The sequence below is a fragment of the Pyrgilauda ruficollis genome, unplaced genomic scaffold, assembly GCF_017590135.1.
Source record: "Pyrgilauda ruficollis isolate IOZ18807 unplaced genomic scaffold, ASM1759013v1 scaffold49, whole genome shotgun sequence".
Taxonomy (NCBI): domain Eukaryota; kingdom Metazoa; phylum Chordata; class Aves; order Passeriformes; family Passeridae; genus Pyrgilauda; species Pyrgilauda ruficollis.
Genome location: NW_024526488.1, coordinates 2388980 through 2403606, shown reverse-complemented (window position 1 = coordinate 2403606; position 14627 = coordinate 2388980). Strand labels below are relative to the sequence as shown.

The 14627-nt window shown below is 40.7% G+C and overlaps 1 protein-coding gene across 3 annotated transcripts in view; it reads right to left on the bottom strand.

Annotated features, from left to right (window-relative positions):
• Positions 1–14321, bottom strand: part of DENND1B (DENN domain containing 1B) — a 152572-nt gene extending 138251 nt beyond the window's left edge. For all 3 annotated transcript variants that reach the window (XM_041479593.1, XM_041479595.1, XM_041479594.1), the window contains exons 1-2: positions 13680–14321; positions 11119–11183 (exon numbers count right to left, since the gene is read on the bottom strand). In XM_041479593.1, the coding sequence (XP_041335527.1) occupies positions 11119–11183; positions 13680–13696 (82 nt within the window). In that variant the 5' untranslated portion in view covers positions 13697–14321. The remainder of the gene's footprint in view (positions 1–11118; positions 11184–13679) is intronic.
• Positions 14322–14627: the final 306 nt, after the last annotated feature.

Sequence of the window (14627 nt, the reverse complement as noted above, 5' to 3'; positions counted from 1 at the left end):
ATAACTTCAGGCTGGAAGCGAAGTATTTTTCTCTTTCTAGAGCTTCAATGCTCTAGAAAGTGTAGTTCCAGAAGAGTGAAAGTTCCAGATCTTCCTCATCTATTTAAACTGCACAGAGCAGATCATAGATAAGCAGACCAAGTTCATGTTCCCCAGCAATTACAGAGCAAGTGCTTGGGATCTGCACTTCCTCATGGATCTACTGGCTTCAAGAGCTCTGCTGACCACAGCCAACACAATTTGCTCCCTTTTTATTTCCAAAATTCATCCTACTTCACTTCCACTGAAAATTCTGGGCATTTAGTTTCTTTTTATTATTGTTTATCTGGTTTACCCTGTCCTTGATCACTTTCCCCAATACCAGGAGCTGAAATGATTTCTGCTTTGTTCACTGCTGAAAACACAATGCAAATTCTCTTCAAGGACTGCAAGACCTGACAAGTATTCTCAGTGACAGTCTGCTGTATCTGTCAGTGTCCAGTATCATTACACAAAATTGTTTATTTAAAAATAAGAGAGTCACCATCACTAGCTGCCACACAGTTTAAGACAGGCTTTAGTTTATTAATGTTTTTATTGCCAATGAAAAATTATTTTATCCAGGCACTTAAGAGGTGGTCATCTCAAGCTTTTTTTGGTCAAGCAGTGTCAAAGTATTGATTTCTAACATCACAATCAGAATGCAAAAGAATATATCTCTCAAATCATTCTTTGTGTAATACAGCATATTATATCAAGACCAAAGAGTTCTTTATAAATTCCTTACTTATTAACTACACTTGCTAGTTCTTTTTTTTTTCTTGCCTGACACTTATAAAAGCATTTTTAGACTAGAACTAGTAAGGTGCTAGAGGACTCCAAACCCAAGTAAAAGCAGATGGAAACACATACTGATACTGCATGCAACAGGCCCATTCCCAGAATCTAAAAGAGGTTTACTCAGATGCAGCAATTAAAAATGCCTGATTGAAACTGAATGCTCAGAACCTCACCTAACTCAGTTTCGGTGTCAGGAAGCTTTACTTGTCCTGGCACAGAACCACTGACATCACAGCCTCCTCTGATGTGACACCAAAAGTTCATCAGCTGCTAGGAAACTGAAGTTCTCGTTAAGCTGGCAGTATTCTTAAGAGGGAAATGTTACCTAGAGGATGAATACCAGCAAAAGTCTTTCCTGGACACAAAATTCATCAGAATTTCTTCTGCTGTGTCACAATGATGTTAACTATTTTCAGTTCTATGAATTACTGCATAACACCAATTTAGTATAATTGTGATCTTTAGCCAGAATTTTGTTTACACAAAATGAAAATTTAATCTATCTCCAAATCTACAATGTTTCAAAGTGCCCACAGGTGACAGGGATTTAACTTTGAGTATCTGGGTTTTTTCTTAGGGGCTAAATTTTGTTGTGAACAGAAAAACTGGGGAAAACCACCACAGTTGTCAAACCCTTTTTTTCAAAAACAGGACAAAACTTCAACAAAGCCCAAACAGATTCCAATACAAAGCCAACAGGAAGACAGTGGGACAGAGTATGGGCATACCTAGCTGTGTTTAGCTTCCTGAACTGGCAATACATTTACTTTAACAAACCTGAAATTCTTGAAATCAACACTAAGAGATGAATCAACAGCCAATGCTACACTGAATGGCATGAAAATCCCATCAGTCCCTCCCTATGTGACCTGCATAATGACGTGCCCACGGAGCCAGCCTGCCAGGTGTCACCAGAAGCAGGAGGGATGCTTCCCTCGCATGCTTTTAGCAGTGCCAGCTATTTGAAGTGAAACACAGACAGCAAACACAGCTTAGGAGCCAAATGACCTTCAGAAGATGGGAACAGGATGCATAAAGGATCAGCTCCTGCCAGCAAGACTACATTACAGGAACTGTTTCCCTCTTGACACTCTAAAGGCACAGTGGTTTCATTCCATTATTTCAAACTCACTACAGACTTCCAGATTTCTACATAAATTTGCAATCACCACACAACCCTTCTCCTTTACCTTTATGCTGCTACTTTTTCTTATTTTGCATTTAAACAGAACACAAATATATTCAATGTAGCACAAACTACTCTTACTTTTTTTTTTTGCACTACATCTTAACCTGAGGATATAAAAAGTATCACTGTTCCATAATAACTCAATTTCATTCCTGAAAACAACTGCCTTAAAATGTTAAGCTTTTCTTTGTAACTTCTGAAGGAAATAATGCCAATAATCATTATCAGCATGGCTTCTCTGTGTGAAGTGCAACTATCTCAATACAGTTAAATACAATATTTAGCATCCAGTATTTAACTACTAAGCAGATGTTTGTGTTTAGCTAGCCCTTTGACACATGAAAAGAACTGCCTCTTCCCAAAAGCAAACATTTCACCCCATCCACACAATGACAACACAACAATATTTATATGTGCTCTAATACAGGTTCAAGTGGTGCAACAAATAAAACCCTTGATACTGAACAGCATCTAAAGTCAGATGGACAGGAAGTATTTGTGTCATTCTATGGTTCTGAGTTTAAGGAACAATGCAGTGTTAAACCACTTAAAGAAAAATACCTTGGTTTTGGTGATTATGCCTCTATGATGATCAAACTTGCCATTAACTAAGAAAGTTTTAAAACTATGTCCCAGAGAAACCCTAACCAATAGGCTCTTTTCAGACACAAGTTTTTAATTTTAGCTAGGTTTCAATCTACATCTGAACACCCATTCAAATGCATAAAGAAACCAGATTCAGGAAACATAATCTAAGGGCGTTGTTCGAACCTTGTTTCTAATTAAGGATTTAACACTTGGATAAAACCTTCCAAACACGGATTGAGAATTTTGCAAAGGAACACAGTATGACTGTAAACTGCTGCTTTGGCTTTCCCAGTGCAGGAAGCGCAGATACCACACCCAAAATCTTGTTCAGGCCTTTTTTCTTAACTTCTGCTTTTTCTCTTCTTTTTTCCAAATAAAGTTCAGTACTAAGGTTTAAATTTTCTCCTGAACCAGATTCACAAAATATAAAAAGTCTTTGTTCACCCAAATTATTCAGTTCTAAGCATAAAGCTACAATTCTCCAAAATGTTAAAGGCAAATATCAGAAGTTAATGTTTTCAGCATTTTATTACTTTATCTGTCAGTCACATAGACTCTTCCATCATAAGTATTTGCCTGTAAATATCATGTTTTTACCAGGATCTTGGAGTTATCACACATCAGCCTGCCATGAAAAATACAGATTCTTAACATATTAGTTGCAAAGCAATGCTAGGCTCAAATCCCTCTTACTACATCACCTTAAGGAATAAAAATAGCACTTTACTTGGCTTCAGGGAGTTTTAAGCCCTTTACAAACACTTATGCAACTCTTCCCTCTGTAGCCCTGATCATGTTTTATTTTATTTATATACAAAAGTATCTATTTCAACAGTTAGATGAGGAGCATGTGCATCTACACGTATCTGCATTCTCCAGATAATATCTTCAGTGGCAAAGGAAAAAGAATTAAAAAACTATTTTTGCTAACCAGACAGGAAACCAGACCCTACACTTCAGCCTCTTCAAATTAGTGGTAGACAGAGAAGTGTCTTACAGCTTTGCAAAAAAAGCATTTTAAACCTTGGAAGTTTAACCAGTTTCCAAAGTTTTTTCAGCAGGTTTTAAATCCTCCATACATTAAAAAAAGCCATAACACTAGATATAAAAAGAGCAAGCAGCATAAAATATCCCATTGAAGAAAGATAAACCTCTGTGTATGATGGGCTGGCTGTTCAGTGTGTGGGAGAGCTGAAGCATGCTGACATTAGCTTAGGAAAATATGCAAACTCTTAACACTTCTGAATGCAAGCAATTTAAAAGCCCACAAACTATCCCCCAGGCAGCCATCTCAAATAGCGAAGTACTAAAACGAAACTAAAATTAAATTTGAAAAAAGCACAAGAACGTCAACTTTCATACTGATTAACTACATTATACACATTGCCGTTTTCAACTTACATTTAGTTATACTAATACTAGTTTGTTCATTTTACTAAATTTTATACAAAATCCTTTTTATACCAGCTTAGTATTTGTATTCCTTAACTCATCAAGTTTTTCCCTTTTAATTTCACTGCCCAAAACCCGATCACACTGCTGAAAGTGGCATATGGCATTACATGAAAAACTGACACAGCCGGGCAAGTGCCTGCAGGGGAATAATTCATCTCTACCAGCACTGATAGCAGTGCCTGCCCCCACATTACTGCAGCTGGAATCTCTGCAGTAGAGCAGAGCCTGCCACTCCTCCCAGGACTGTCCTCTGGCTGCTGGGGAGCAGGGTCAGCCCTCCCCACTGAGGTCTCTTCACCCTGGTAAAGAATGCAGGCAAGATAGGAGAAAGGGCTTCCTTGACCTATTTCTTCAGCAGCTCTCACCCCTTCCCCTCCTACACACACATATCTGCACCCACCTCCAAGTTACACATACATCCAAGAATCTCTGGAGGTTGGTGGAAAAAAAAGATCTGTAGGAAATGAGACACTAAAAAGTAGCAACATTTTCCTCCACATTTTTGCATCTGTGGAGAAGCTGAAAGCTGTAGAGACTACACTGCATTATTTCTCAGTCTCTGGAGAAAAGAAGGAAAAGGTAAAAAGCATCAAAATGCCAATCTTTATCTTAGCTGCAAAAATCATACTTGTCTTAATTGGTTTTGTTGTTCATAATTTTCCAACACCCACTCTGTGCTAGTGACAGTCCAAACACACAGAAGACATTGTTCATACCCTCAGGGGCTTTCCAATTAAATGCCAGAAATTTGAACACAATGAAATTACTCATTTAGCTACAAGTGGAGGGTTTAAAGATTATAATTTATGAAGGATTTACAGCTATTCTTGGTGTTCATATGCTAGAGAACTTCAGCCAAACTCTGGCTTATATTCCTTGGTTTTGTCTAAAGGACACAAGTGATGCTCTACCTGCTTTTCATATACTACCTGCTTTTGCCTTCAAAGCATTTACACAACCCTCAAAAAAAGACTGATATTTTCTTCTCCTCATCAATCAATCCTACAGAGAAAACAGGCTAGATTAAATGTCCTTTTTAGCTTTGAAATTTCAACAGAAAAGCAAAAAACCACTACAGGGAAGTAGCACTAACCTAAATAACATATGAGTTAATGACTTGGGGCAGGGGAGCAGATGTTAAGTTCGATGAAATTTCTGAAGAATATAAAAACAAAGTTTTACTTTTTCTAATACACAAAAACTGAATCTAAGGTAAGACCATAAGCAGATACCCAGTGCCGTCAAATGACATTTTACCAATTGAAAAATTCTAATACATTAATACAGTATTCGAGACTAAAATATACACATAAATGAGATACTTTAAGAAAGCTTATCTAGTTCATAGCAACATATAGTTGCTCTCCACAGTCACATGAAGAACAGAGCATGCTTTAAAAAAGTAAAGAAACCTAATTTTCTGTGGGCCAGTACTTATTTAGTACCTCCTCCAGCTAAAACCAACAGGGAAAAAGGTTAGCAGTATAAGAACACTGCATCAAAAGTTTTTACTGCTCTTAAAAAAAATCCTGCAGACTTCTTCACATGTTACTCTGATAGAATTATCTTTTTCATCGAGTTCAAGAGATACTGTACAAAAAAATGTAGAGCAGAGGAAAGAAGTTATCTTGATCAGCATGTTACACCCAGTGGCTCAAAGCATGTGGTTAACAAACAACTCTCTAGAGTGAAGAAAAAACAGAAGAAGAAAAAGTGGTGCTTGCTCTGTCCACAATCCCACGGCCAGCTTTGGAAGACTCTAAATCAAAACTTAACCAAAGCAATACAGGTTATGGTACAAAACTACCAACTGCATTCAACTTGGTTTTCAAATTGGGACCTTTCTGGATTTACATACTTTGTTAGTATCTTAACAGAGAGCAATCAAACCTCATACAAAGAATTTTGCATTTCTAAACTAATTCCTGGACTTAATGCATACAGTTTTTAACTTTATCAACACACAAACTGGATTTGTGGCTTTTTCTTGAAAATTTGATGAATATAAGGTCCTTTAAAGAAAAATAATTTAGAGATCACACATTAATAAGATTTATTATCATTCTGGCAGAAGCAAAATTAACTACAGGAGTTGTTCATGTAATTCAACAGAACCTATTTAACACCTTCTCTGGAAATCACATTATCTAGCCCTAGAGCTATTTAAGACTTCCGAGCATTTAAAAAAGAAATTGGGACAAAGCAACCAAATTTCAAGGGTGCTCCAACAATTATTCTTAGACTGGACAGAAAATGAACTGGTACATTAAAAGGGTTTTCAAGTAAAACTTTAACAGTCAGGACTGCTTTAGACCCAAACCACAATTCAGTGGCTGACTTTTCTGGATTTACCTGCAGCCTCCAAGGAGACTGTTGTTTTTTTTAATGTGCTATAATCAAAGGAAAAAAAAAAAAAAGGTGTAGCAAACAGCACTCTCTTAACCATACTGAAACCAGTCTGAGTCATCTTCTCGGGAAACTGTGGACAGAAACGCTGAAGACTTTATGTTCACAGAAGCTGTTGCACATTGCTTTTCTGCTGCTGTATCTGCACTGCCTTTTGCATCTGCAACCCAGTTTTAATAGAACCAATGCACAGGATATCAAATTTATAGACTGAGTTAAATTGCCAGCTTCATCTCTGCCCATTTAACTCAAACCCACAGTTCAGGTGGGTTATATACAACCTGTGTATATACAACCTGTACATGCTTGTGTACTCATAGATACACAGATAAATATACACTCCTCACTGAGATTACAATGGCACTATTACTTTGGCCACATCCTGTGGAAAAGTTCAAAAACATCAACCTTCCAGAAATTCAATTTAATTTCATGATAGAAAGATCTGGATGGCAAAAAAAAAAAAAAAAAGCTGCAGACAGCTTTGTTCAGACAATTCCTAGGCTCCAACCCATCTTCCAGTGCCAGCTGCAGTGTAATTTTCAAGGGACAAAAGACTGCCAGGAGAAGAGTAAAGTTGCTGTAGGTGCAGCTATTGAGCAATAGCCTTATATAAGACTGTGCACTTAGGACAACTGAACCACTGCTTTACTCCTGATACCCAGTAAGAGTGACTCAGCCCAAAGTGCAAAAAACTTTTCACCCTAAAGCTAAAGGGAAATTCTTGTCCTTAAAATAACACAGCAGTTTTGATAATATCTGTTATCAAGCTGCCCTATGGGTCTGTAAGTGAAAATTTAATACAGAAGGCCCGCTGCTGATATTAAATTGAGCACACATTTTTGCTATTTCTTGTTCACTGTTCATTAAGGAATAACACAGAAAAGAATTACAAAAATATGCAACTGCCTGGAAGGCAGCGTAAAACTTTTTCTGTAAGGTGCTACTCACATTGCAAGCTAAATCCACAATTAACAAATACCAGGCTGTTAGAATAGCTTAGCACTTCTGTCCCAGTCACTTAGCAAAGTCTGCGGAACAGAAGCTAATTCATCTCAAAAGTCTTACAAGAAATGGGTTATGAATTTTCCTAAGTAAAAGCTGTCACATTAACTAGTTACCAGTTGATGTTTACTACCCTCAGCACTGCAAAGGACTCAAAGTTATGATCTGGGCTACAATCTCGTGTTGATCTTAAGGGTTTTGTCTCCTCTTTGGAGATTTACTCTGAAAATAAGCACATATCCTAAACTGTTGAGGGAATTATGAGAATACTGAGGCAGAGAGCATCCTTTTATTCCCTCTCCTGTCTGAGGAAAGGGTTGGAAGATCACTGTTCTAGCAATGCTACAGTGCATTCCTGTAGTTTAAAACAGAGTAACAAATATTCAAGTATGTAAGCTACTGTTAAATCACAAAAAATCCAGAAACCATGTATCCAGTGGGAAACAAAATTTTGATCCACCTATAAATAAATACATGCTAGCACTGAGCCTGTAACCAATTCAAGAGCTACCTACCAAACATGAAGTGATAAATTCATACTAACTTACATGAAATCTGTTTGGTTTCTACTCAATGTAAACATCTGTATTGAAAATAATTAGTGGAATAACTGAAGAACAAATTTCTTAATACACAGAAGAAACTATATGCTGCTGCATTTCATGTGTGTATGATCCTTTACAGTTGGAAGAGTCCTAGGACAATGTAATGTCTGAAAAACTGACATTCCTGTAGAGCTATGTTGTAATTAAAAAGTTATGAAAAGATACTTTTCCAAAAGTGTTAATTTTAACAGCAAAATTCTTAATCATGTCAGATTGTTGCAGGCATTTAGCATCCTCATAAAACCACCTTAGTAAGAGCTCCACATGCAGTAAGGGCACCTCCATTTTGATTTGTTAGAACAGTTATACATTGGCACAGGGAAATTAAAATACAGGAGAACACAGACTACAGCAAAGCTTGAAAAGAAAAAGCTTAGAGATACACGGGTCACATTAAGGTCTTCCTCGCTCCTAAGTCGGCTTCTCCTGCTGCTCACTCATGCAGGGAGATCATAATTTTGTGGCTGTGATATTTCCACGGCAACACTGGTGACAGTGATGTCACAAATTCAGTCCTGACATAGCTTCAGGATCAAGTACAAGGAGCAGATGGGATGCGAGGGAGAAAGCCCTATTTAAACACAAATCTCTTTCATAAGAAAGAAAGAGGCATGAGCAAAGAACCAGGTGAATGGATCATGTTTTCAAGTATGATATATTCAAAAGATTATCCTAGCATGAAAATCTATTTAAAGGCAAGACCTACAATACAGGGTAACTGTCAAATTTGTTAGGCCTTATAATAAACCAACCTTGAAAGCTCCCTGTTTTGCATGACAAGTCCTGTGCTCCATTTCTAAAGTGGCAGTGAAGACAATACACTTTTGTCCCTCGTGAATTTCCTTTAGATAACTTTAACATTCAGATATATTAATTTGATACATCACTGTGCTCATAATACCATATGTAAATATGATGTCAAGCCCTCACTGGAGTGAGTTTGTTATCTGAATTAGATATGATATGAAAGACATTAAAACAAATCCCAGATGGGTCACCCAGTACAAGAGGATGGTAACTGGAATATTCAGCCAGCACTGTCAGATTGGCAAAAGGGGACTGTACTTTGGTCCTGATCTGGGGATGCATGCAAGAATTAACACAAGCTCCAGGCCAGCTAAAGACCCCTAAGCCCCTCACCAGTTACACACTGCAGATTCCAAAAAATTACTGGTATCAAACCTCCTTCCTATCTTTGGCAACCCCATGAACCAAGAGCAACTGAGCCCACAGAACACAGAAGCGATTGTGACAAAAAGGAGAATAGCAGAGAATGCAACCACAATATAGTCACAAACACAGTCCCCACATTAACTCGTGTCACAGTGCAAGGAGACATACAGATTTCTTAAAGATGCTTCTCTCCACAAGGACAAGTGATAAACAGCAAAACTAACAAGCAAGAGAGACAAAAGGGAAGTGCCTATGACCAAAATTCAGGTGTAGGCAATCATTCACAGAGCTGCACACAATGAGAAGTGGTTTCTTATGGCAGCAGTGGCAGAAAGATAGAAAAGAAAAATGAGAAATCAAACAGAAAATAAAAGGAATTAAAAGTATATAGGTTCATGTTCTGATCACAGAAGGAAAAAACCCACACTTTTCAAGATTTCAAGATGAAGACCTGGAAGGATTACCAACAGTCTAGCTCTCAGGGGGGAAAGGAAGAAAGGGAATAAAATCTGCAGCCTGAAGCTGGGCCTAAGCCAAGACGTGAACAGGCCCCCAGGAAGGGATTTTGGCTGGGGGCAGAGACTAAAAGCACAATGCAAGGAGGAGCAAATCCAAAGTCAAGTAGCAAAGCAGCGTTCCCAGACATCATCTCTGAAATGACTAAGGCAAAAACTGCAAAAGGGAGAGAAAAGTAGGCAGAGTGCCATGTCATCCAAGCCACAACACTGATCATAGCTAGGAAAATCTACCTGATTTGCCAAACTATACCAACAGGACAATACCAACAGCAAATCAAAAAAGCAGGCAATAAATTGGAGGATGCTGGCTGGTAACAAAAATTATTAAAAGACCTGAAGACCTACGTTTGTTTAGTTTCAACAAAAATGGGTTTTTTTCCAAACACATTAGGCACATTCCTATGACTCACACTAACAGAAACACTGTCTGAAATATTAAAAAAAAAGGAATAGTTTGGGGCTATAAACTTCTATAGGCCTCTTACTTGTTAAAGTAGTAAACTCTGGAAACAGTATCCATTAGCACAGTAGGACAAGAAATACAGTCTATTTTAAGATGTAGTTTATTGTTTTTATAGTTGTGATTAAGACACAGCTGTCACAGACTAACATGACTACAATACAACCCCGACAAGACTCCTCCTCTCCCTTTGCTTTTGTAAGGCCAGCAGCCTCGGATGAGAACATGAACAGAGTTCCCCCAGTGGACTTTCAAGAGGTCACTTACATTTCAGTACTGGAAAGCCCATCTTGTTTTTACCCAAGAAGAAAAAAGAGGCCTCTCTCAGACAACTCTTGCACTACTACGTCTCTTTTACCTCGTGTTTATAGAGATGTGAAAGTGACAGCTGATACAAGCTCAAGGCAGCTCTCATTGCTGTTTGTCTGCTGTAGCAAACCAAGGCAGCTGCCAAACATGAGCTACAAAGAAAGTCTCTTCCTATTGTTTTTCAGAAAATAACTTACTTTCTCTCTATCACACTGATCAAAATTAACACTCCCCTGATAGACAGAAGTCAACTGTTCTTCTAAAATGAAATCTTACACAAAATCAACATTTTAAGAGTAGAAGATACATTTCAAGTATACAAGTAGATCAAGTATCAAGAAGATACATTTGCAAATATATCATGGAGAACAAAAATATTTTTACAACAACTAAAAGGAAAACATAACAAAACCCCACAATAACTACAAAGTAACAGATTTTTTTTAAAGCAATAAAATAATCATAGGCACATTCTAACACATTCTCAATCCAAAAGCAATTCAAAGTATAAAATAACACTAGATTGGGATGCTAAGTATCTTTTTCCAGCTCTCATTTCTCTATATAAATATCATAGGCAAAGTGTATTACCTTCATTTTCTGAAGCTTGGCATTTTACTTTCAGTACCAAATCAAAGGTACGTTCTGGATTTTCCCTAGAAGAAACAAACACAACCAATTATGATATACATATTTCTTATTTCTACTGTTATATCCTTTTCATTATTTTTGTAGAATAATAAATAGAATTAAAGCATCATTGAAACAAAATTATTACTCAGATTAATTCTAAGGAAGAACCAAAAAGTCACATTTCCCTATACAGCCTTAAGAAAGGAATAAATAAGATAAACAAGCTAAACTGTGTGATTTAGTTACATTATATTGTGACTGCCTTATATATCAAATAACTTTTAAGTCACTCCACCTTACCTCATCTAAGAGTTGAGAAAAAGGGCTACTAAGCTCCTTATCAATCAATCAATTTGCAACATTAATGGAGTCGCAAGCAGCCTTTTCTAGAGCTATGCCTTATTTCTACAAAGTAAGAAGACTTAGTAGAAGTCTTAGACTATCATTAGACTTCCGTTGTAATTCCCTGTGTTTAGTGCTATCCTTTAAATGACCCCAAGGCCGAGAATCGTTTGGCTTCCTCTTTCACCAGCTATTGATCGCCAGCTGGGCCTCTAAAGGCTGAACCTCAGGCGTGATTCACTGCGAGAGCCAACACGAGTGCACAGAGTGGGGATGGCCACAAGCCCGAGGCAGCCAGGAACACGGAGCCTCCCTATCTGCAGCAGCCATCCAGGGCAGCTGCGTGTGACGGCCGGCGCCTCTTCCACCTGATGATAATAACAAACTGCATGTGCCAACAGCAATTAACACTCAACCTAATTCCAAACTACATATTCATTGAAACGGGCCTAAATGCCATTACCATGCCATCCACCCCCTCTTGCCTACCAAGCACACTGCTATTTATATTAAAAACAAGCGGTATAACCGCACCCGTATCAATTATCTATTTAACCACATAAAAGGCTCACACTGGAACTCCTGTCTTGTGTAACACTCCCACTGAAATCAGCTGGAGACTTAGGCACAGGGGAAAAAAAAAAAAAAAAAAAAAACCCACAAGACTTGGTTCCAGGCTTCTAGAATGCTTCACATAAAGCATACACCAAATTAAAACATTGTTGTTTCTTTAAATAAAGTATTGAATGAAATCCAAAGGCTGAGCCAGGGAAAAACTCAGCTGTCACAAACTAATTGATTCAGTGCATGCTTTCACTGACCTCAGCACCATCATCAATTGAGATATGCAATTATAGTCTAATTCAGATCATGAAGACATAACCTGCCCATATCACACTCTCTCCTTGCATTTTAAAGCATTTTGTTGGGGAAATCCTTTATCTACTGATCCTGCGTACAGGAGATGAAATTCTGGTCTGAGTTACAACAGCGTAAATCCAGGACATTGGAGATTTACTCTGGTTTTAAACTGTCCATTGTTCCTCTGGCTGCTGAGCAGGTTCAGAATGAAACTGATAGGGCTGTGCTTGGTTGCGTCACCTAGAAAACCGAACCACAAAAATCCTTCACTTAAAAGAAATGACATCTCCCCATGACATTGCTGCAGCTTAGGCCTTCGGTTTATCCTCTCAGGTTGCGGTTTCTTAATGCCAATCAGTTTGTGTTACAATCACCAAATGAGTCCTTCTAGCTCAACTCCTAGATGAGTTACACTCAAAAAAGGTCTTTGAAGTAATACTGCCTTCTGTCTTTCACTGTAGTACTCTAAAACTGCTTTTGCAGGAAAATGCTTCTAAGTTTACTCTTCACATCCCACTACGCTCAGAAGTGTCAAAAATGTGTCAAACTAATCTGAGAATTGTGAGCCTGTCTCTCGTCTCTGGTTTCCCTGCCAGCTCCGCGGTGCCAGCCTGCTCAGCGCGTATAGACACGGAGCTGTTTGTCAATTGCCGAAACCCGTGAGTAACATCTTGTCACTTTCAATGTCACCAGAGCAGGCGGCCGCTGCCGGAGGGCAGCCTGGACGGGAGGGCTCCCAAACACCCGAAGAACCTCTTCTGCACCTGCCACGCCGAAATGACAGAAGGGTGATCTGCAACCACCATGGCCATAAGCTAAAACACAAGGAGTTTCACCTGAACGTGAGGAAGAACTTTACACTGAGGGCGGAAGAGCAGTGAACAGGCTGCCCAAGAATGGTCATTGAATCTTCCCCTGGAGACGCTCCAAACCCACCTGGAAGCGTTCCTGTGTCACCTGTCTACATGACCCTGCCTTGATCTGCAGAGCTCCCTCCCAACCCTGACAATCTGTGATCTCCTAAAGGGATGTCTGTAACAGCCTCGGCCCACTGCGGGCAGCTCTGCTGGGCCCGGCGGCCTCGGCACCGCGCTGCCACCCCCGCACAGGCCCCGTTCACCGGGCACAGCCCGACCGGCGCCGGGGCCTCTGCACGGCCGGGCCGGCGGTTGCGGAGCGCGTCCCCCGCGCCGCTGTGGACGGGCGATGCCGGGGCCGGGAGGCGGCGTGGGGCAGGGGAGCGGCCGGCGGGGCTGCGGCCGCCTCCGCCTCCTTCTCCTCCTCCTCCTCCGCGGCCCCGCGCACACAGCACTCACTTGAACCTGCTGTCCATGGTCACATCGCGGGCCCCGGCGGCGGCCCCGGCGCCCCCAGGGACAAGCGCCCCGCCCGGCAGGGGCGAAGGGGCAGCGCCGGCCGCGGAGCGCTGGGCGGCGGGGGCGGCTCAGCGCCGCGGCGGGCGGCGGCCCATGGCTGCTCCGCTCCGCTCCCCCGGCTCGGGCCGCGACTGCGGCGGAGCGCGGCACCGCCTCCTCCCCCGTCTCTCAGTTCCTGTTGCAGCCGCTCCGGCACCTTCTGGGAACCAGGAAGCTCCGCGGCGGCCCGGGGAGCCGCCGGGGCTGGTGTCACCTGAGGCCGTGCCCTCCGCGGCAGGTGCGCTGCGGAGCCCGCCCGAGGCCCGGCGGGTGGGCCGGGGCAGCGCGTGGGACCGTCATGTGTCACCTCACGGGCACGGCACCCGCTGCTAAAGGCGCTCAGAGCATGGGTCCGGCTCGTGTGTGCACTGACACATCGTAGCAGCTCTTTATGCGCAGCATTTTCGTACTAAAGGTCATAAATGTTAATTTAACCTGCTGTTATCTGCTTAGCTTTTTGTTTTGTCGAGCGCTAAACAAGCACTATCCCAAACTGCTGAAGAGCTGGTGCAGCAGCGACGGCTGGAGCAAACCCACCGTCCTGTAAACACACGTAAAAAGCTTTCAATCTTCGAGTGCTTCCCTCGAGTTTGGAAAGGAAATAAAAATAACACCGTCCTTGAGAGGCTTCCAAGTCTCATTCATCTGAGAGGCACTGAGCAGCCAAATTCCCACCTACACCAAGTTTCCCTCACCAACATAGTAACACTGTAATGAAAAAGTGCATAAAATAGATTCTGTGGTACTGGGCCAAAGAAAAAACGTCATTCTTTTCACTCTTCCTCCAGAAGCTAATCATCGTATCAACAGTTGAAAAGATGAAAAAAATTCAAGCCAATTATATATTAA